Consider the following 20314-nt stretch of genomic DNA (forward strand, 5'->3'; position numbering starts at 1 on the left):
CCGCGTCGCTCTCCCAGGCGCCCGCGGTTGCCCTGACGACCGCGGGCGCTTCGGCCGCGCGGAGCGGCAGTCTCGGGCCGAGAGCATGAGGAGCCGGTGTCTGTGTCAGATCTGCACCTGCGGGTAAGGAACGGCCAGCGCGGCGGCGGCCGGGGTGCGGGTGGCCGGAGCCTCGTCGCGGTCGCCCCCGGAGATGAAGCGACGCGGACGCCCGCTCCGCAGCCTCCGCCCGCCCCTCCCACGGGCCCCGCTCCGGGGCCGAACCTTCCCTGGCCTTAGACCCCCGGCCGCGAGCGCCTGCGGGTCAGCCGGAGGCTGCGAGCGCCGGAGAGGCAGGTCCTCCGGCTGCCCGGGGGTGGGATCGGATCCCGCCGGGACAGTGGACGCTCCGGACATCTCCGGGGGAAAGAGGGAGGAGGAGGAGGACGCAGGGCCAGTGCGTGGGCTTGGAGCCCGTGCGGTGCTTCCTTCCGCCTGCTGCCTTCCCCTTAAGCCCGACCGGGGCCGGGTCGGCTCGGGGCAGGGCTCCCTTCGCGATCCGCCCGACCGAGAGGGGCGTGGCTGCAGCCTGGAACCCCGACTGGGCGGGTGTGCCCGCCTGACAACCTCCCAGGCCCTGCAAACACGGTCTCCTCCCGCAGCCTCCGGGCTGGCCTAGGCACAGGTCACTGCTAAGTCCGTGCAGGAGCGCGTGGGTTCCGCGGAGCGAACGACCGACCCTGCGACAGCGGGAAGTGAGTGCAGTGGTGTCCGCCAAACCCGTCTCGTGTCTGTGAGGTCATTTAAGCGCACAAATCAAGATGTTCCAAGCACATAAAAAAATTAACCAGCCGACGCAGCCTCCGGAAGAACTAAAGAGGAGAGTTCGTCAGAAAGTTTTTTTCTTTTCTAGAGACTGGAAGCGTTGGAACAGGAGACTTTTGCTTTCCTTTATAAGCTTTTCAGTATTTATTTGTTTTGTTACAAGGTGATCGTATGCTTTTGCTGGAAAATAAAAGTAAGAACAACGAGAAATTCCAGTGCCTCGACTTGGTTCTTGTAACTCAGGGCACCCCTAGCAGGACCTTCATGCATGACCTAATAAGCGCCCTGTCCCTGGGCTTCCCAAGAGATCAGGTGTGGTGCTAAGTCACTTCAGGACTTTCCCAAAGCCTCCGCGGCCAGCCAGCAATCCCGAATCTCTCAACCCCTCGGACCTGGAATTTTCCTGAAGAGCCGTGACACGGTGACACCGTGTTTTCCCTCTCCTCTGCGCCGCAGTTGTTCTGCTTGACCAGCAACCTCCTGGCAGAGCACCTTATCTGTGTTCTTCCTGAGGGTTCACTCGCCAGTACGGACTGCATCGGCACAGCATTTGCATTTTCAAATCCAACCTTCCCTGGGCTTGTACTATTAGCCCTAGCACATAGCTCGGGTCCCCAAATGACATGGGATCTGAGAAGCTGACCTCATATTTCAGTACTGCGGGATGTTATTCTGTTGTTTGCTTTGGTTTTTCTGTTTTGTTAAGAAGTTTTTTTCTTTTCCCTGAGTATGAAATGAATATACATGAGGCATGGTATGAAAATGCAAGGCAAAAAATGTACAGTATAGTGAAAATCCCTCATAATCGTAGTCCCCACCATAAATGTTCTTTAAGACTTGTTTTATAAGTCCTCTAAAAGGAAAGAGAGAAACAGCATACCATCATATTATATTCTACAACCCACTTTTGCACTGTTTACAATTTCTGTATCTTGCAGCAGCCACACGTGATGGTCAACCCCATTCTCTGCAACTGCTATGTGTCATCAGCTTTTATGATACATTGGTCAGGATTCTGCATTGTGTACAACATAATGTACTGCGGCCCAGCCCAGAAATAAAAGAACTTACTAAGGAGTATGTGTGGCTCACAGAATTGTTGGAAGAACCAAAGAAACAGTTTTCAAAATAAACTTTTCAGGAAAAATTCCCCAAAATCTCACCTCAGAACTGTGCTGCCAAGGGAGCCACTGCCTCGGCCAACAACCAGGAAACTGCAGCCGAGCTGTAGGCCTCAGAACCACCCCTTACCGCCAAGGTCAGGGAGCTGCCCGTCGGTGGGGAAGCCACCTGGCAAACCTGAATGCTTCCTGACAACTAGGGCTCCAGCCTCTCTGTCCCGCCCCGACAATGCTGCCAGCAGCGGGGCTGGGCTCTCCCCCTCTCCCTAGACAGCACTGTCCGAGTCGGAGTAGCAAGTGAACATCCAACAGGTGAAAGCTAAATTACGTGGAACCTGCCGGCGGGGGCCCTGGGAGCGTGCTTGTAAGTTTTTCAGCTTCTTAGTATAAGGAGACCCTCTGAGTCGTTGTCAGAGGAAACCAGAGTCTCCACCACAAAGGATATAACAGCATTTTTTCTTGTTTTGATAAATACCATTGCAGAATAAACAGAAGGTGTTTTGTGTTTGTTTTTTAGGAAAGCTGCTTTTAAATTTAGAGATTCTGTGTGTATTGAAGGTCTCTCTGATTAAGATACAATTAACCTAAAATATTTTGGGAAGTCAGAATAATCTTTCAGTTTATTTATGTTTGCACAGGCGCCATCACTGTCCACGTGGAGCCACAAGGATTTATGAAAATTCTGGCATATCTTGCCCCACCACTGAATATCTGGAAAAATACCCTACGTATGGCAATGTTCCTCCACCTCAGAGTCTTAAACCCAAGCAAGAATTCCGAGCAGGCCGTGGTAAAATGGAAGGAATAACAACATTTAAGTAAATATTAAACTAACTGCTTTACCTATTTCTCTCCCAACTCTTCTGGTCTTAATAAAGTTTCTTAACTCTTTAAAGTGAACTATTAAGTTGATCGAAGTTGAACCAATTCAAGAAGCAAGGAACGAGTCCAGGTGCAACTTGAGAAAAACAGAAAGACAAAAATTAAGTTAGAATGACAGAAAGTAAAAAGGGAAAAGGGAAATAAAAAGTTTTACTGATTTTTTTTTTTAAAACACTTAAAACCTCTTATGTTTCTCTGCTTTCCACTGTCATCTCCAACTAGAGAAATACAGGAACCTTCTGTTTTTTCTGTCTCTGCTCGAGTTTTTACATCTTGGATCTGTTTCTATACTTCAGCCTGCAGAGAGGATCTTTTTGAAATACAGTTCTGATCCGAATCACCACCTTGCTTAAAATATTTATACTTGCCCACTGTGTTTAACATATACCAAAATCCCTTCATGGTTTGGTCGTTAATTGCTTTTCTCATTTATTTTCACGGTTCTCTTTAATGCTCACATCCCATAGGACACTTTTCTTTTCTTGAAAATATCAGAATTCCCTTGCCATGGAGCCTTCCAATATACTATTTGACTTACTTGGAAATTTCACCCCACTTAATGTCCATGTAACCTATAGATCTTAACTGAGTTATCACTCTGAACGCCTCGAACACATGTGTGTCCAGTTCTCAGGCTGGGTGACAGTCCCCTGTGTAAGCCCTCAGAGCATCTTCCTACTGTTCATCATGGATCCACTCCAGAGGCCACGCAAGCAGGAACTGTGTCTATTCTTACCTTCGCTTTCTACTTCCAGAAACCTAGTACAATGCCTGCTAGCACATAGTAGGTACTCAATATTTATTCAGTGGATTATAGCCCCCAAAAATCCTCCTAAGCCTAAACTCCTCATTTGGACTTAGCTCTTTTTTTTTTTTTTTCTGTAAATTGTTTCATATGTTCATCAATGGGTTAATTCTTTTCCTAATTTTGTTAATGTGCACACCATATTCAAGGTCCAATCTTACATGTTAAGTACTAAAAGGTCAATAAATAGAGGTTTCTGCTTTCAAGGAATACATACATCATATTTCTATAATTTGGGGTTTACAAAGCTCTATAATAACTTTAATTTGCTGCATTACCTGTTTTCATATCATTTAGATGGAGCTTATTCTACTTGCATGAGCAAAGGTGAAACTTTCCAACTTTTAGTCTCAAACTTCTACCTTTCACAGTCCAGACAGCTCTTGTAGTAACAGGGCCTCGCTGATGGCTCGACTCCTGTGGGTGTGCGGCTTGCCCACAGACGTGAAAATCTTCCACAGCCCTCGGACTTGGTGTGCTCTAGAATCATCCGGAAGGGTTAAAATTGCAGATTCCAGAGTTCCACCTAAAACAGTCAATAGATAATGGAATGGACCTCAGGAATCTGCATTTTTAACCAGCATCACTGGCCATTCTGTCGCCGTCTCCCAGTGAAAGGGGTCAAGTACTGTACTGACCGCTGGTGGGACGTGGGACGCAGAGAAGGACTGCGCCCTGCCAAGGCTCGGGGCCTTGTGGGAGTGGCAGTTGGAAAACAAAACTGCAGATAAGTAAACGGGACACACATAAAAGCAAATGAGATGAAGAGACTGAATGACTTAGATGGGCAAATGGGCGTGGTTGCTCCTTTTTCTTCGCTGAACCCCATCACTCTGCCTCCATGCCTTAATGACTCAGTGGAGATTTGAAACAAATTCCATAATATTGACTATTTTGCATTTAACTAGTTCTAAATATTGAAATTGGGAAAGTATAACCTGCCATATCTTTCTTTAAAAAGGCAATTGCTTTTCAATTCTGGGTTTGTCAGTTGACTTGTTCAAGTAACCCTTCATAGTTAAAAAAAAAACAAAAACAAAAACCAAAAGACCAAAAAACCCAACCAACAAACAACACCAAAAGAAAAGGGTCTCCCAACTCCCAAAGAATCCAGTTATGCCATTAAGACTAAAATTTCCGTTTCTTAAATCATCATCTCTACACTGAGGAAAACATAGCATCTTTTCTTTGTATTTTGACCGGGGAACTGGCAGTATTTCCCAGAGCCTCACGCCGGGGGTTTAGAGCCCTTCCTTCACTCCCTCCTGTCCGCTGTGCTGACCAGGCTGCAGGAAGCCGATGTATCTGCACAGAGAATAAAGGGTCCTCGGATGCTTTCCTAGACTAGAGGACAGCCTGTGGGAGGAGCAGATGTCTAGACACACATTCGTACCTTCAATGCAGTTCATGGACCGCCAGAGTTGGCGGGGAGCCTGCCCTGGAAGGATGGCTATGGACGTGTCCTGTGTTTGGGGACACATGCGATGACTAAGAGTGATTTACCCATTACCCTCCTCCACAGAAAGCTGCTTTGGGTGTGGCGGTACACTTCCTAACGTTCACTCTAACCAGGGAAGCCAAGACTTCTAAGCTTTCCCTCTGTCCTCTCCCTGATTCTTCCACTCCCTGACTGCATTTTAGCCTCTGTGTCTCTAGCTGGTACTCGGGAAGAACAAAGAACAACTCAGATATCTTGAGAATAAGAGGTATGTGATTTCTACTATTTCTCTCTTAAATAATACTTAGTAAGCGCTTGTTAAGTGTCGGGCACGATGCTGAGCACCGGGGCTAGAGCGGTCAGGGAATCGGGGTGGCTGTGCTCACGGCTGCTGCGGTCTAGTGAGGGGGGCAACGCGTCACTCAAAATAAACACAAAATCGCTCCGGGGAGAAAATCCATGAAGGATAGGCATGAGGTGACTTGAGAGGCAGAATAAAAGATTTGACTTTATCAGGAGATTAATCTTGATGAAGTCCCAAAAATTCATTTTCGTTTTAGTTTCCTTTGCCTTCGGAGACATATCTTGAAAGAAGTTGCTGTGGCCGGTGTTGAAGAGGTTACCGCCTGTGTTCTGTAGGATTCTGATGGGTTCACGCGTGAAATCCTGAAGGGTGTGAAGCAGGTGACTGGATGAAATAGGAAAGGAAATGGCAGAAAACAAGAGGAAGCGACCAGCGAAGGGGCCACGTGTGGTGTTTTCTGTGTCCTTAGAGCAGTAAGAGGCCGCTGAAGGTTCCTTTTCCTGCTCGTTTGTCTGTCTGCCTGCTTAGCTCGTGTTTTGAGGGGGTGCAGAAGGGGGTTAAGGAAGAGGCCAGGCCGCTCAGGGCAGGAAGGACTTGTCCGATTCACGTGTGAAGGGATCCCTTTGGGCACCAGATGAGGAAAGACGGAGAGAAGCTGGAGTGGATGCAGATAAATGAGTTTAGGAATTGTTGATTTGATTCGAATGAGCTGTTGTGGGAGTTTGGACTGTTGTAATGACGGCGAAAACGGTGAGATCTGAGAGGGATTTAGGAGGCCAAGGTGATGGCAGTTGACGAAGGGGCAGCTACCGGAGGGAGCCGTGGTGTGAGGGACGAGAGCGGGGGCCGGTGGTGATGCGCTTCGCTACGATGGGCACCAGCAAATGGACCAGGTCGTTGGGGGCATGTGAAGTTCTGCAAGTACGCGTAGGGAGCTCAGAGAAGGGTCTGAGCAGAGAGAGAAAGTGGTGCGTCTTTTCTGTTTCGGGAGTCACGGAGGTTGTGGGAGTGGAGCTGTCTTCGGGGGGAGCACGGGAGGAGAAGAGGAACGAGTACAGGCCCAGGTGCTGAGAAACCCCCAGCGGTTCACGGCCCAGCAGAGGGGGATGAAGCTGCATCAGAGACTCAGGAGAAACCAGCCGGGAGGCAGGAGGAGAGAGTCTCCTGGAGACAGGGAGTGGGCAGTAGTAATGCCCATCGCGGAAGAGGACGACAGACGTCCAAGGGACTCGGTCACGGAGAAGTCACTGTGACCCTTCAGGCAGCGCTGGACCCCGGCTTGACATGGGTGCATGGGGCTGAGGAAGAGGAGCCAAGTCTGAGAAATTGCATCCTGAGAAGGAGAAGGGAGTCAGCGAGGCTTTCGGTTTGAGGAGCTTGGGGACATAAATTGAGAATAGTGATTAATACAAGGTGACTTAAACCGATAAAATGAGGGACACGGTCAGTAGAGTTCAGCAGAAACAACGCAGTTTTGAAGACGTGTAGTCATAACGGCGGTAGCTGACATGTTGTCCTGACTGTGTGCCAAGCTCTCGTACGCATGTGCTCACCTGTGTGCGTGTGTGCCTGTCCGTAAAGCAGCCCCATGAGCTAGATGACACGATTGTCCTCGTTCATAGAAGGAAACGGGGGCCTGGCCAGGTTAACTAAGTTGCCTGAGGTCATGCATCCAGTGAACCACAGAGCCAGGGTTTGGAACCCAGGCCATCTGGTCACTCTGGGTCTGTACCCCCCAGACAGTCCCAGTGTCTGCAGCACCATTTCCGCCACAGAATGTTCTAGCATGCCCAGAGTGGCTGGACTGCGCTATGGCTCTCATCCATGGCAAGGGCTTCTCGCGGGTCCGAAGATGAGTCAGAATCACATCCATATCATGAATGTGATTTACGACTGAAGGCCAGAGTTTAGATGTTAATAATGTATTTAATTGATTCTTTAATAATAAACAGGAAGATGGCATGATTTCAGTAAGAGGAGAGCATGCCCAAAGAGCTTTTAAGTTTTACCAAAACTTAAAAGAGTTTTAAAATAGGATGAATAAAGATTTTGACAAAGTAGACCCAGGGGATATATTTAAAATTTTTTCCTTAGACTCATTAAATTTTTCACCTAAGATTTCCTTCCATGTTGGGAAAAACCTGAGTTACTTAAAGATGTTATTTATGTGGGCGCCTGGGTGGCTAAGTGGGTTAAGCTGCCTTCAGCTCAGGTCATGATCTCAGGGTCCTGGGGATCGAGCCCAGTGTTGGGCTCTCTGCTCAGCAGGGAGCCTGCCTCCCCCCCTCTCTCTGCCTGCCTCTCTGCCTGCTTGTGATCTCTGTCTGTCAAATAAATAAATAAAATCTTAAAAAAAAGATGTTATTTATGTAAGATCCAATCAGCTGAAGATCCACATCCTAATGATATTTGAAAACTAGGATCTTTGACATATTTCTTAAGACATTAGTCACTAGAACAGGACATAAAGGAATTAAATGACTTCTCTTCAGTAGTTTAACAACTATCACCATTTTAATATCTTCTTGGACTTTTCAACTGAAATAAACCTTGAAAATTTCAATACTGCTTTGGAATAATTGGAAATAAAGGAACCTGTGAGGCTATGTTTCAAACTTGTATATTTCAGATCGGATTATCGTCCTTATGAGATAGTCAAACAGCCTCGCCACGTGCCAGAAGAATACAAACCAAAGCAGGGGGAGATCGATCTTGGCACTACCTACAAACGGGATTTTAATTCTTACAAAGTGCAGCCTGTGGCCATAGTCCGGCCTCTGGAGAGACAACGAGTTAAACAAGGAAAGGTGGACACTGTCCCAACCTATAAAGGTAACTTGCCATTTCAGGAGTGAAAGAGCCCAAAAACTAAGGCTCACTTCCATCCAATGTCCAATCATAATTTGGTGTGTTGCCAAACTTAGCTCTCATGGCTTAGGAAAACTTTTTTTGTTTTGGTCAACATGGTATAGCGAAAAAAGACCATTTGCCTGATTGAGAGCTCAAAGACCTGGATTTCTATCCAAATTTAGCCACATGATTCATTTTCTCTACCTAAAAACATATGCAGTTGACCCACAAACACCGTAGTTTGATCTGTGTATGTGTAGACTCTTTTCAATAAATACAGTCCAGCCCTGTAAATGTATTTTCTCTTCCTTGTGATTTTCATAACCTTTTCTTTTCTCTAGCTTACTTCACTGTAAGAATACAGCATACCATACGCATAACATACAAAGTATATGTTGACTGTTATGCTACTGTTGAAGTGTCTAGCCAACAGCAGGCCAGTGGTAGTTTTGGGGAGTCAAAGTTAGGTACAGATTTTTGACTACACAGGGGTGCAGGGCCCCTAACTCCTGTGTTGTTCAGAGGGTCACCCGTAAACACAAAGGATGCCATTGGACAAGCATTATGTCACATTACACCACATTGATTTGGCACTGTTCCTTTCTCTCCATTCCAGAACAAGTTGCAACTCTACTGAGTGTACTGGAGTCTTTCAGAAGGTCAAAAAAATAGCAGCCCTCTTAACCATTTAAGTTCTGAACCAACTGATTCAGCAAAAGAGTTAGCAGTCAGAGAACCAAATACTCCCTTTATAGTGATAAAGACTAGGGTGAAGGATAAGGCAGGTGCTTCCCAATACTGAACTCAGAATAAAAGAGGCTTATCCACCCCATGACAATGTTGGGCCACCACTTAGGAGACTGGCTCCTCTGAGATTTCCAGCATGGAAGAAGCGTGCGAATACCTTCTCCCTGTCGGCAACTGACTCGGAAGAGCCAGGGGTTGGACAATGTGTGGCTAGATTCTTTCCAAAAATCAACCTGATTTTAAAATACCCTATTGCTTTTGGAGAGTGGGAACTTTTTTTTTAAGAAAAAAATTTTTTAAGAAAAAAAATTTTTTTTAAGAAAAAAAAAGGTATCTTATTAGTACCTATTATTGTTTGTTAATAACGTAATTGCATATTTAAGTTTGTATCCTTTTTATTATGTGATATAGCTGAGTGCTATGTCCTCATATAAAGCCCTTTTATAAAACTGATGTCACCCACAATAAAAACAGTGGTTTACAGTTTAAATAGACAGCAGCTGAACACGTATGTATTCTTCAAATATCGCCCTTACCAGTTCAATGGGTAAGTAAACGCATGTTTACCAGTATGCTATGATCTAGAAGTAGGGTGGTCAGGAGCATTGTGCTTTCGTCTTTTTGGCTATGAGCACATAAGATGCTATACAAGGAGCAAAGTTTAAGACAATGTGTACAGCCAACAAATATATTGTTTTAATGCAATTTAAAACAGCATAAAACAATTAGAGGTCTGTATCTCCTGGTATGCAGAGGAGGTCAGATACTGCTGTAACAACTTGACATAAAATAACAACTTGACATAAAACTTGACATGAAGTTGTCTGGTGAAAACAATTGGGTATTTTAACAACCATAGCAGGAATTTCTTTTCTTCTTTGTCCTACAAAATCTATCAAAAATATTAGTAATACTGTCCTGATGCTGTGATGATTACACATCACACAAACACACACACACTCTAGCTTCTCACTGCCTAGGTTTCCTGTAGATTTCCACACTTCCACCCCATAATCCAGTGTTCCTGGGGTCCCTCTGGCTTTCTCGCTTCTGACTTTTCCTAGTGAGGAAATATTTCCAGGTATGGAAGCATGAGACAAGAGATCGTAAGGGCCAAGACAGTACTCATTCTACGTGATGATTTAGGTTTTGTAGGTAACTGTGTAAGGACAGGTCGGTAAGTGGTGAGAACTCACGATGAGAAGAGACTCTCACTAACTACCGAGAATCAGAGAACAGAGGAAAGACAGAGGGGATATGATAAAGAGAAAGGAAGAGGAAACCCTGTAGGGCTGTGGTGAAAAGGTAGCATCTAGATTGTGGAGATGCAGTTCTATGAGACAGGTTAATCTTAGACAGAAACCTATCTGCTCCCAGCCGTCTCGGGTTAGAAAGTCGTTTATACTGAAATGTAGATGATGAGAACAGACCAGCACTAGAGTTGGTAAATGTTTTAAGGGATACTCTGCTCTGTGCTAGGCACTGTAGGGAATACAGAGATCTGAACTGAGCGTGGTTATTAACAGTTAGATACTTTATGGTTGAGGAAAAGAAGCGATAGTAGCATAAAAAATTAACCATAGTAGCAATAAATAAATGTGTTATCACTAGGGAGAAAGATAATTCACTAGCAAGTTAACAGAACAAGTCATGTTTCAAAAATTTAGACTGAACAAGATTCAGGCCAGCCTGGGAATGTATCAGAGACCAGTAGTACTGATCTATAGGAGAGGGAAGGACAACACAAAAACTAGGATGAAATGAGCAAAAATGCACAGAGCCAGAAAAATAAAGGGGTTGTTCTGTAAACAGAGGATTTCAGGAACTGAGAGATTGGGGTGTAATTCTATAAAGGCAGGTAGAGATCAGACTGTGGAGCACTGATTACCAGACTGAAGTGCTTAACGTTTTTCTCGTAGCTGCTAAAAATGCTTGAGTTCTGTTTCCAGGGAGGATATAGTAAATGGCAGAAAGCCATTATTTCCACCACAATAACTAAAAATATGTATAATTTTTAAAAGTGTACGAAATCTCTTTAATGGCATTAGACAGCTGTGGAAGCAAATAAACTTGCCAAGACAACAAGTGACGATAGCCAGCTGTTTACTTCTCCGGAGCACTGGTCACACCAGGGCCTCGGTGGAAAACTGAGCGTGGCAGAAGCAGAGAGACTCTCCTGGGTGACGGGAAATGAGTGGAGCACGTGATATGTGGACTGGTATGACACACTGGAATCCATCAGTTCTCCAGGTGTATATCTGGTCTTCCTTGTAGGATGTTTGCTGAGCGTGTAGGGGGTATGATGGGCTAGGAGACTGGGCCAGAAGGATCCCACAGCTGTACTTGGGAGTAAGTGCTTAGAAGAGAAACTCCCATAGAATGAGGGCTCTACCACAAACACACCACAACTTTTATCCTTTTAACCAAAGGAAGATTATGTCTAACTAAAAGTGCCCCTGAGTACCAGCCTAGTTCAACTCCTGATTGGATCAGGGTGATCTAAATTGGAAAGACCAAGCTTTCTCCTATTGAAAATAACATTGATTTTAATGTCTATGGTTTACTCATACATGACCCCCAGCATCTGGTAAAATAGGAGACCTATGAAGAGTCTGGAAATATATGGAGAGATGATGGTCAAGAAATTTCCAAAACTGATGAATGACTCAGGCCACAGTTTCAAGAAGCTCAACAAATCCCCAAACAGATAAATACAAAGAATACCACACTTAGGCAACTTTCATCAAAAGTCAAAAACCAAGTGAAGGTGAATTCTCAAAAGCAGTAAGAGAAAAACTACACATTAATTATGAAAAGAAAAATTAGAAATATACCTAACTTTTCATCTGAAGTCATGGAAGCCCAAAGATAATGCAATGACATATTTAAAGTGTTGAAAGGGTCAAAACAAAACAAAACAAAAACCTAGAACTTTAAACCCAACAAATCCCAGAATTTTATGTCTAGTGAAAATATCCTTCAAAATTAAAAATGTTTCCAGGAACAAACAAACAAACAAAAACCCCAGAGAATTTGTTAGTAACCAACCCATACTACATAAAGTAGTAAAGGAAGTTCTTCAGGTTGAAGGAAGATGATTCCAGAGGGCAGCATGAAATCCAGGAAGGAATGAAACACACATAAAGAGTAACTTTGTAGGTACGTATAAAAGAATATTGACTTCTTAGAGTCACAGTAATGATTATATATTTTTACATAAATATAGAAGTAAATATAATAGCACAGAAGACAGGAGGGTGTAAATGGAATTACACTGTTGAAAGTTTCTTACACTGCTCTAAAAGTGGTAAAAATACCAATTTAAATTCAAGAAGGCCAAAAAGATACCCTAATAAGTAAAAAATGCATTTTTATTATAAAATAAGTTCTAATTAAAATACTAACAGAGAAAATGGAACAATAAAAATACCCTTTATCCAAAAGAAGGCAGAAAATAAGGGGTAAGGGAACAAAGAACATTTGGGAAAGAAGCAAATAATCCAACTTAAACTCAACTAGATCATTCATTACATTAAATGTAAATGAAATAAAAATTTCATTTAGAACTCCAAGATTGATCATTCATTTGGAGCATACAAAGTGTCAGTTTGCCTCTTGAAATAGAGATACCTAGTAGGAAGATATGTATGGGGGCTTGGTGTTCAAAAGGAAGTCTGGAATGGAGATTCAACCTTTGGAAGCCATCAGCTTACAGGTAGTATTAAAACCATGGGGATTGTTTGATGAGATATAGATTGAGAAAGAAATCCCCGGGATGGAGCCCCCCTGGCTTGGTGCTGTAAGATGTCACAGGGAACAGGTTCCAAATAATATTGAAAGGAAGAGAACTAACATGTGCAACTCAGGACTTTTGTCTTCAAAGAGGAATCTTGAACAGCTCATTATATAAGGATGGGGATGGAGGTCTGCATATAGACTTTCATGGTGAGCAAACACATCCAGACACCTCATGGGCTTAAAGCTGTTCAGATGAGAGCAAACTACTACATCATGTCATACTTTAGATTCATCTTCTACTTTCACCTGTTTCCATATTTTCAAATTTGGGTTCACAAGAACAAGAATGGCCTACCCAGCTTATCTCTTCTTGCCAGGCTGTTTTGTCTGTCTCTACTGGCCTGAAGATTGTCTGCTCTTGGTCCACACATCCACTCTCATACGAACATCAGTAGGTTGATGAGGTAGAGGTAACCATTTGCTCCACAACTTGGCCATTGGAGCAGAAATGTCTGTGAGTGAGGAATTTTTCTCTCCAAAGGAGGTATCCACGTAAAAAGCATTTGAGTTTTGGCCTTTCCAATAGACAATACATGGACTTTAGTTTAGACTCTAAAACATCTTATATAATTTCTGTCTTTTATAAATTAACCTTTGGTGTACATCTTTTTGGGTGAAGTCAATTCCACAGTATTTCTTAGCTTTCTACCTTTCTCATCTAGAAATAAGAAAACTAAATAACCCTTGGTTGAAATATAAATACTTCAGTTTTCCATCCATGGTCTATGTATGCCACAAGAAGCAGAATTAAAGTATTTAACCCTAAATATTAGACTTAGCTTTGGTGTTCACTTCTAAATTCTACATACAATTTCTGGTATGTTTAAAAGCACTCAGTTCAGGCCTCTGACCTCTAGATGGCCCTCTGTCTTTTGATGATACCTTGAAGTCCATTTTCTGAAAAGCTGAAGTTGAAGGCAATGATCATTCTGGGATAGTACAAGTTATTCTGTAGGTTTGCTCAGGGAGTCTGGTAGGCTTTCCTACAGTATAATGGGTTGAAATTCTCTTTCATTTGAGGAGTCCCTCCAAGGCAAAGAATAATATCCCCATCGCTATTGCCCACACATCAGGGCCTTTGATTTTATGTTAATCAGTAGATTTTACTGTTTCTTTTCTTTTTTTAAATTATTTTTTATTTTCTTAATTTCTTTTCAGTGTACCAGAATTCATTGTTTATGTACCACACCCAGTGCTCCATGCAATACGTGCCCTTCATAATACCCACCACCAGGCTCATCCAACTTCCCACCCCCCGCCCCTTCAAAACCCTCAGATTGTTTTTTAGAGTCCATAGTCTCTCACGGTTCATCTCCCCCTCCAATTTCCCTCAACTCCCTTCTGCTCTCCATCTCCCCGTGTCCTCCGTGTTATTTCTTATGCTCCACAAATAAGTGGTTTCTTTCCATTTCATGCATTATGGTGAAAATCCCAACCAGTTCCTGGAAAACACAAACATAATCTCCTAAACTCTGTCTTTACCCAAAACACAGGCTTTCAAAAACTATCAACAATCCAAGTTCAGATGTTCCATTCTCTTGTTGTGTATTCAGGTAAATCTAGAAGTAGAAATTCTATGCACTAATGTGGGGAGATAGGAAGAGGAAGGTGGATATGAAGAAAACACAAATCAGGGGAATCTGAGCAACTTCAGACTTGATTAGTGTTCAGATTTCTGAAGGAAATGGAAGGATGTTTGATGATGAGGGAAGTGAGTCACAATTTTTAGAAGATGGTTGATTTATGTAGTATTTTAAATGCTCTCTTTTTTTATTTTCAAGATGATTATAGAGCTTGGGACATTCAGAAAATTGACCTTTATAAACCAGAACAAGCTTACCACCCCCCCACCGTGAAATTTGGAAATTCAACCACATTTCAGGATGACTATGCTCCTCAGGAGATAAAGCCCAGGCAAAGCTTTAAACCCAGCCCCGTGGTCAAACGTTCTACAGTCCCTTTTAATGGTGATACAAGTCACCGCCTTGATTACTTACCTTATCAGCTAGAACTCAAGTTTGCAAGGCCAAAAGAAGTGTACAAGCCAACCAGCCAACCCTTTGAGGATCTCACAACTCACCGATATGACTTTCAGGGTCTTCCTGGAGAAACTGCGAAAATCTGCAGACCTCCGTACACCAGAGTGACCCAAAATGCTCATTTTGAAGGAAGCACGGAATTCCGCGAAAGCTTCCAACCATGGGAAATCCCACCACTGGAAGTCAAGAAACCACAGGAGTATGTCCCGCCTGCAGGTACCATGCAGTTAAACAGCACAAGCCATCTCGACTATGTTCCCTATCAGACCAAACGTGTCAGTCCCATCAGGCCAGTTTCGCAGAGAAAATATAACAATGTCCCTTTTCAAGGAAAAAGCACCACAAAGGAAGATTTTCCAGCCTGGGAATGCTGTCGTCAAGGTCTTATTAAGCAGCAGCAGCAGATTTCCAACCCATCTGGAAGATTTGATGGTTGGACCACTTTCAGGTCTCACTATGTGCCCCACGAGCTGATTCGGACGGAGAGCTGCAAACCCGCGCATGCTCTGTTTCAGAGTTCTGCTCCGTTCGACGACGTCACCATGTACTCTACAGAGTACACACCGAAGAGACAGGAAGTCTGCCCTGCTAGCTATCCTTCTCCTCCAGGCTATGCCTTTGAAAATACAAATTCTCAAGGTCATAAATTCTTCCGCAAGGTCACGCCCACAGTGGAGGCCTTCTAATAATCAAATCATGTTTAAAAGGAAGCTAACAGATACTGGTTTTCTAAGGGAAAAGCCAGGGTTGGTTTGTTCTTTTTTTTTAGAGGGGAGGGGAAGAGGGAGAGAGAGAATCTTATGCAGGCTCCAAGCTCAGCACAGAGCTGACGTGGGGCTCGATCTCACAATCCTGAGATCATGACCTGAACTGAAATTGAGAATTGGACGCTTGACCGACAGGGCCACCCAGGCGCCCCAAAGCCAATTTTATATAGTCAAAATAATTTATGGGAGAGCAAAAACAAATCATTTTTAAATCTTTCAAAAGGAATTTGCAAAATTAATTATAAGAAATAAGGACCTTAAAATGCATTTCATATTGCTCTTTTACCAAGATTGTCCTTTAATACGCTATTCTGAAAGTTGAATCATGGACGTTCCCAACTGAACTACTTTAATCCCCAACCTACTGTTTGGTTGCTTGCCTCCAGTCTATTATCATTTACCCGTACATTTTTAATTATGGCAACTACGCAGTTACTCACATACAGTTTTCATGTATCAAGGACATCAGGACTGTCTAGCCCACCTCTGAAAATGACGCACGGATTCCTCATCCAAGACAGTGGTCTTCATGTCCTCAGACTTCAGGGCATCTACACAGTGCACTGCGGTTGATGGTGCTGAAGGCGGTCACCCTGCCCCTCACCATGTTCAAGTTCATAAGAGGAACTGTAGTGCAACCAGCAAGGGCTCTGTAGTCAAGGGTCTGAGTTGGGGTCCCGATGACATCACCCTAAGCCAATGACTCCTGTCTTTGAGCCCCAGTATCTCCACTCGTAAAAGGACGTTCGCTCGGCTAGGTTCACAAATACTTGGTTTTGAGCATCAGATCACATGATTCATTATAACCCCAAAGCAAAAGCGCCAAGCAAAGGTCAAGCATTCACAGTAAGTCCCTTAATCTCATTTTGTACCCATTTTCTTCTTTGTCAAAGTAGGGTAACTAACGTACTCACTACTCATTTTCTGGCCTGAGGCAAGGATTGTAAAGTGACCGGATTTTCTCTGAGCTTAGGAGTAGTTTGATTCCTGAAAAGAGTCTTGTCCTCTCCAGCCCCACAAGCGCCAGAGCGCTCATTCCAGAGAATGGAGCGCTTGGATGCAGAGAAGAACATGGTTTGAAAGACAGTACTTACGGGAAGGAAAAAGGTATTTGTTAGAGTAGTCTTAGAAATGACTGACAGCGGTGAAGAATCTTCTAAGTAACCTTAGGTAAGGACGTACCTAATGGCCATGCCCGGAGTCAGGGTTCAGAGGCAGGGGCAGGCTCAGGGTGGGGCAAAATTCCATCCTTCTCCAGTGTGAACTAAGTGCTAAGAAGAGAGGGGAGGAATGATCCCAGTAAGTGAACCAGAAAGAACACGTTGCATTTATGAACGCTGAAAATGTCCTAATGAACCACATTCCTATTTGCTTCTTTTTCTTCGATAAATGATTGCATTATGAGAGCGTATGATTTAGTGTAGCACAAAGTTGGATCTTCTGTAGCTTTAAAGTTGTCTCAAACAACATGCTCACTTGAGAGTAAGTGCACCAAAATTTTGCTAAAACATTTTTAATATTTGAAAGTAGCTTGTTTTTATTTACATTTGTATTTATTAGTGAAAATTATGATATGTAGAATTCTTTACCTAGGCAACATTAATAAAGCATCAATAAAATGAATGAATTTTCATGAAATCATTTCTGTACCAAATTTTCTCTGGAAAGGGGAGCTTTTTAAACAAAGTCTTATCTAGGTTAACCTATATATAACTACTCTTGCCTTTTCCATAGAAAACATGATTATAGACTCAAAATGAAACCGTTGGGAGTATGGTAACACTCTCAATCTGGCCCATTTTCTGAGCCAGACATTCAACTTCCTCTGCAATCTGATGGGGGTGGTCTACCCCCTGGACAAAGGTTACCCCCCAGTAAGATACATCCTGGGGTTTCCCAAGGCAATGTGACTTGAGCTGAGGACACAAAGATGAATAATGGTGTGTTCCTATCATCTAACACTCAATGTAACAGATGGGAATAAGAGTTTGGAACAGAGAGTACATGGGCCACTTAGCCTGGGAGTTCAGGAAAAGCTCCCACAAGGAGAGGACAGCTGAGCTGACCCTTGAGCTGTAATGGCATCTTCTTCTATAGACTAGCATACGTGACCTTGCACAAATTATTTCCCCTTTCTGAGCCTATTTCTTCATCTACAAAATTGACTTCAAAGGATGTGTACCTGGAATATTTAAAGAATATAAAATTCAAGAACAGTGAAAAAACGGGTCAAAGATCTAAACAGATACTTCACCAGACTATCCATCGATGGTGTATTAGTTTGCTAAGGCTACAAGGACAAAGTACCCCAGACTTGGAGGTGGGGAGGGCTTAGGCAACAGACATTCACAGTCTCACAGTTCTGGAGGCTGGAAGCCCAAGATCAAGGTGTCGGAGAAGTTGGCTCCTTTGGAGGGCTGCATGGGAGAACCTGTTCTGTTCCTCTCTCCTAGCTTCTGGAGTTTTGCCAGCAATCTCATGTTGCCCAGCTTATAAATGTCTGCCTTCGTCTTCACATGGCATTCTCCCCGTGTCAAGCACCTGTCTCCAAATCTCCCCATTGAATAACAATACCAGTTGTAATGGAATTCACAGACCTGCGACTTTCCCTAATGTCCCCTACCCCAGCGATCCCATCCTAACTGATCATCTGCAAAGACCTTGTTTCCAAATAAGGTCATATTCTGGGAGTTAGAAGCTTTTCGAGGAGAGGAACACAATTCAACCCACAAGAAATATCAAATAAACAGATGAAAGGTAGTATCATTAGTCATTAGGGAAATTCAACTTGAAACTTGAAACTACAATGAGATATCACGACATACATATCCAGGGCTAAAAAGATCACACACACACACACACACACACACACACACACACACACACACGCATACATTTTGGAACATCATTTGACAGTTTATAAAGGTAAACATACACGCACATATCACAGGGTCACAGAGAAGCAGGACGCGGGAAATTCAGGGGATGATAGAAGTGTTTGGTAGGAAACTGTGTGGGTAAACAACTCTCTGAATTCATAGAAACTGTAAGAACTGGAAACCACAGAGTCGGTCTTACTGCCCGTAACATCACAGACACAGCTCCCCAGGATGCCGGGAGAACCCGGGAAGGAATGCAGACCGTGGCGGGTGAGTCTAAGTGTCCTAGAAGCAAGTCACCTGAGCACACAGAACAGGGCTGGAGGAGAGGGGATGACCTAAGTGATACTGAGAAAGAGCATTCTGACTGAACACTCTAAAGCTATAGATAAAAAGGCTCCCACACGAACACTGCACTCTGGCTGCTAAACTGTCCTTCTGTCACAGGGTTGCGGGAAACTGAGAAAAAGACTGTAGATCATGAGAGCCAGGCTTCTCGCGGCCACAGAAAGAAACTACAAAGAAGAAAAAGGTATTTGGTGACTAACATAACAAAATAAAAAATACTAATTAAAAAAAATACCACTTCTGTTTACCCACACTTACAGAGAATTGGAGTAGCAAACACTTCTCAGTAAAATACTGACCTTTGATGGACACTTCTCAAAAATCTTCCCTGGAAATCTTCAACCTCCTTACTAACTTGATAATGGTCATCTTGAGTTGTCCTTACATGAAAACCTTTAAAATAAAGACCTGAGCTAAAGAAAAAAAGAAAGGAAGGAAGGAAGGAAGAAAAAGGCATTGACTGTGTAACGACCGTATGGTGTGAACTGACACCTGACATCTCAGGACGAACTCACAGATGCAGAAATAAACAGATGCGTGTGTGTGTGTGTGTGTGTGTGTGTGTGTTTGCACGGGTTAGTACGCACGGGTTAGTACGGATGTGCAGTCAACCTAAGAAACCTCCCAGTGGGCAAAGCTGGAATGATCTGAGCAACAAAATAACAACAGTTGGCATTTTTACTCAAAGTTACTTTATATATATATATATATATATATATAGAGAGAGAGAGAGAGAGAGAGAGAGAGAGAGACATTTAGATATATATAGATCTATCTCCTAGAGTCCATACTGATATAAATAAATACATAAATGGGAGAGAAGACATATCTCTTCCTTACAGGATTCCAATCAGTAAAGGAATGAAGAAAAGAGAAACTCACCACTGGAACATCATCACGATAATTATTGTAGGCACAACCCATAAGATGCTATAAAACTAGGGGACGAAACTTTAAGGAGAAACAGGGTATTTGCACAGTCTCTAGGTATTTTCTCCAAAATACAAATGTATTAATTACAAAGAGGGAAACAGTGACCTAGTAGAGAAGAAACCCGGCAGGAGCCACCTTAAGCAAGGACTAGGGTAAACATGACCAGTAAGAGGACATGTCGACAGCGTGTCCCTCTGATGCCACACCGGGAGAGGGGCAACGGTGCACAGCGGACTCTCCTCCTGAGGAAATCCCAGATCACCTCCCACAGAGGGGCACTCAGCGAAATCCCTGGCGAGTGTCACGGTCACAACTGCCATGGTCATGAAAGACAAGAAAACGGAAGCACCACGGTTTGGAGTCTTAAAGAGGCATGGCATTGGGGTTCGTGGATCAGAACCCAGGGCAGAACAGAAGACAACAGTGGGAAAATGGTGAAATCCCATTAAAGTTTGCAGTTCATAGTGTTATACCGGTGTCGATTTCTTGGGGCGGTTTTAAAAGTTTCTATTTAAATTCCAGTTAGCTCGCATGCAGCATAATATAAGTTTCAGGTGTGCAGTGTGGTGACTCATCACTTCCATCGTAACCCAGCTCTC

General features: G+C 43.6%; 1 protein-coding gene across 1 annotated transcript; it reads left to right on the forward strand.

Annotated features, from left to right (window-relative positions):
- Window positions 1-3: 3 nt before the first annotated feature.
- On the forward strand, window positions 4-17113 carry SAXO2 (stabilizer of axonemal microtubules 2). The gene is made up of 4 exons (XM_046007067.1): window positions 4-123; window positions 2564-2743; window positions 7984-8186; window positions 14531-17113. The coding sequence occupies exons 1-4, from the start codon at window positions 86-88 to the stop codon at window positions 15472-15474; spliced, it is 1365 nt and encodes a 454-aa protein (XP_045863023.1). The 5' UTR covers window positions 4-85; the 3' UTR covers window positions 15475-17113.
- Window positions 17114-20314: the final 3201 nt, after the last annotated feature.

This window comes from Meles meles, chromosome 6, assembly GCF_922984935.1.
Source record: "Meles meles chromosome 6, mMelMel3.1 paternal haplotype, whole genome shotgun sequence".
Classification (NCBI taxonomy): Eukaryota; Metazoa; Chordata; class Mammalia; order Carnivora; family Mustelidae; genus Meles; species Meles meles.

Coding starts and splice junctions, on each gene's coding strand:
- SAXO2 (XM_046007067.1), top strand. CDS start 86: ATGAGGAGCCGGTGTCTGTGTCAGATCTGCACCTGCGG. Junction 124..2,563: donor TGTCAGATCTGCACCTGCGG/GTAAGGAACGGC, acceptor ATGTTTGCACAG/GCGCCATCACTGTCCACGTG. Junction 2,744..7,983: donor GAAGGAATAACAACATTTAA/GTAAATATTAAA, acceptor TGTATATTTCAG/ATCGGATTATCGTCCTTATG.